The sequence below is a fragment of the Cannabis sativa genome, chromosome 8, assembly GCF_029168945.1.
Source record: "Cannabis sativa cultivar Pink pepper isolate KNU-18-1 chromosome 8, ASM2916894v1, whole genome shotgun sequence".
Classification (NCBI taxonomy): Eukaryota; Viridiplantae; Streptophyta; class Magnoliopsida; order Rosales; family Cannabaceae; genus Cannabis; species Cannabis sativa.
Window position 1 is genome coordinate 17,447,691 of NC_083608.1, and position 2,616 is coordinate 17,450,306.

Here is a 2,616-nt window from a genome sequence, read left to right on the forward strand (position 1 = left end):
AAAAAATTGACTGTGGAGGGTCACGGTGGTTCGCTAGCATCTGGAGTGATGCGGGTGGATTAGGTTGGGTTGTCGACGGCTTTGCCTTAGGTGGCGGCGGCGGCGGCGGCCATGTTTGGAAGGGTTGAGTTAGGGTGCCCAAAGGAGTGATAATTAGAGTGAGAAATTGGGAGGATGAGTGAAAGAGAAAGGGTTAATTAATTAATTTTGGGTTAGTTTGTAACGTGCTATTAGGTTGTATTGAATTATAATGAATTGGATTATATGTTATATTTTTATATAATACTATTAAATTTTAATTTATACTAAAATATTATATATTTAGGTGCTCATAAAAGTTAATATCACATATAATTTTACATAAAAATGTTGCATAAAATATAATTTAATATAATACTATACAATACAATATGGTGTAATACGACGTACCAAACGAATTATGTTTTATTATATAATATATCACAATTTTTACTCTAAGTTATATGAATTTTCAAAAAAAAAAAAATTATAACACCTTTATTGATAAAAGATTATCCTTTGATAAATACACTTCAACATAAACATGCATTAATTTGAAGAAAAAAAAAAAGAGAGGTGGGAAAAAGAACAACAAATTAAAATTGAGTTCCTCTGTTTTATTTTGCTTAATCATAACAATTAGGTACTAATAGTCAAGCCTAATTAGTTATCAGCAGGATACTTAAACAATGGGAGAGAACGATTAACAACAGTGAAACCTCCATCAACAACGAGGTTAAGCCCACTCACGTACCGTCCTTCCTCACTCGCCAAAAACAAGGCTGCATTAGCAATATCCTCTGCCTTAAGCGTTGCATGATTTAGGTTCCCAACCGAGTTAAACATACCCTCAACCTCCTCTTCACTAACACCAATAGTGTCCACAACCAAGGGTGTCGCAACCCCAAATGGCGACACACAATTCACCCTTATTCCAAACTGTCCCAATTCGGAAGCAGCGCTCTTTGTCAGCCCAACTACCGCGTGCTTGGAGGTAGTGTAGGCGTGCGTGCCTATGCCGCCTATGCACGAGGCAGCACTAGCAGTCGATATGATGCTACCGCCACTTTTAGCGGTGATCATGGCATGAGCAGCGTGCTTAATGCCAAGAAAGACACCGGTGACATTGACGCGCATCACGCGCTCAAAATCATCGATGTTGTTATCGATGATCCTAGGCTGGAGAGTAGTAGACATGCCAGCGTTGTTGAACATTATGTCTAATTTTCCGTAGGACTTAATGGATTTTTCAACTGCTGCTTTGACTTGAGATTCATCGGATACGTCGCAATGGACGTAAGTGATGTTGTTTTGGGCTGTGTTGGCTGCAATTGATTGGCGAACTGAATGGCCTAACTCGTCTTGGACATCGGCTATGACTACTTTGGCTCCATGGTGGGCAAAGACTTCGGCAGTTTTCTTACCAAGGCCACTGGCTCCTCCCGTGATCAAAGCTACCTTACCTTCTAACCTAATAATATATATTTTAAACACATTATGCTAAATTTATTAGGTGTTCAAAGTTGACTATTATAGTCATTGATAAATACACAAAATAATACATAAATAGTCACAATTTTTCTTTTATCAAGTAACGTCCACATTAATATTGCTTTTGAGTACCAAAAGTAGATTTTAAAAGCCCAACCAAGTAAGATCATATAAATCTATAAGTATTAAATCATATATTCCAAATTAGAATTGACACAAAAAATGCATATGAAATTAAGCATGATTTAACATTATTATTATGCAAACACATACCTTCTTGAGATTGCTGAGAGTAGTGAAGGGATTGCCATTATGTTTCGACAGGAGATGACAAAAGATTTTATACAAGTGTCTGGTTTTTGATGTTAATGTTCTGATCGATGATTTGTTCCAATGTGTGGATACGTACTATATACATATATTTACATATTTTTATAATATAAAAATAGTCATTGGTCAAATACAGAAATGTCAGATCTGGTGGCTAATATAAATATAATTATAGACAGATAGTTGATTAGATAGCCAGTTTACCAAATGGTATATCATATGGGTCCATATAGTAATCTTGTACAGGTTGCATTTGCTGCTCACACTACAAAAATCATTAATTCATTATAATCTATATGCTATACAGGCACGAAGTAATATTTGCCTATTACAGTCCAATTGCTAATGCTTAGAAATATAGCACTATTTATATTGTATAATTACGCTTTTCATTATTAATTAATTTTGAAAAAGAATCCACATATTCATCATATATTTTAACATGGCATGTTAAGCAGGCTGCTAATGAAAATAAAAGTGGAATGATATTACTGAATGAAATTTTTGGGTTGAGACGCGGACTAGGTCGCTCTCTTTAAGACATTCGTGACATTGTCGAGGAATGTGCAAGCAGTAAAAAATTGCTGGTCATGTCTTCAGGATAAAATAGCACAGTCGTATACTGTATCGGATCCCCGTTGCACTGTAGAAATCTGTCGAATATATACACCCTCAAAATTAATTTCGTAGATGGAATTTTTTTTTTTTTTTGAAAAACTGTGTTTTTTTCTTTTTTGGATCACGAAGAAGATACTTCAATAATCAACAAGCAAAAAT

General features: G+C 35.1%; 1 protein-coding gene across 1 annotated transcript; it reads right to left on the minus strand.

Moving 5' to 3' along the window:
* Positions 1–487: 487 nt before the first annotated feature.
* LOC115698987 (secoisolariciresinol dehydrogenase) lies at positions 488–1,929 on the minus strand. Its single transcript, XM_030626200.2, has 2 exons — positions 1,783–1,929; positions 488–1,489 (listed from the first exon to the last, which is right to left on the minus strand). The coding sequence occupies exons 1-2, from the start codon at positions 1,818–1,820 to the stop codon at positions 682–684; spliced, it is 846 nt and encodes a 281-aa protein (XP_030482060.1). The 5' UTR covers positions 1,821–1,929; the 3' UTR covers positions 488–681.
* Between the last annotated feature and the right edge of the window lie 687 nt (positions 1,930–2,616).

Excerpts from the sequence above, each read along its gene's own strand:
- LOC115698987 (XM_030626200.2), bottom strand. The coding sequence starts at position 1,820 with ATGGCAATCCCTTCACTACTCTCAGCAATCTCAAGAAG. Across the intron at positions 1,490-1,782 it reads CTCTCAGCAATCTCAAGAAG|GTTAGAAGGTAAGGTAGCTT; the intron begins GTATGTGTTTGC and ends ATATATTATTAG.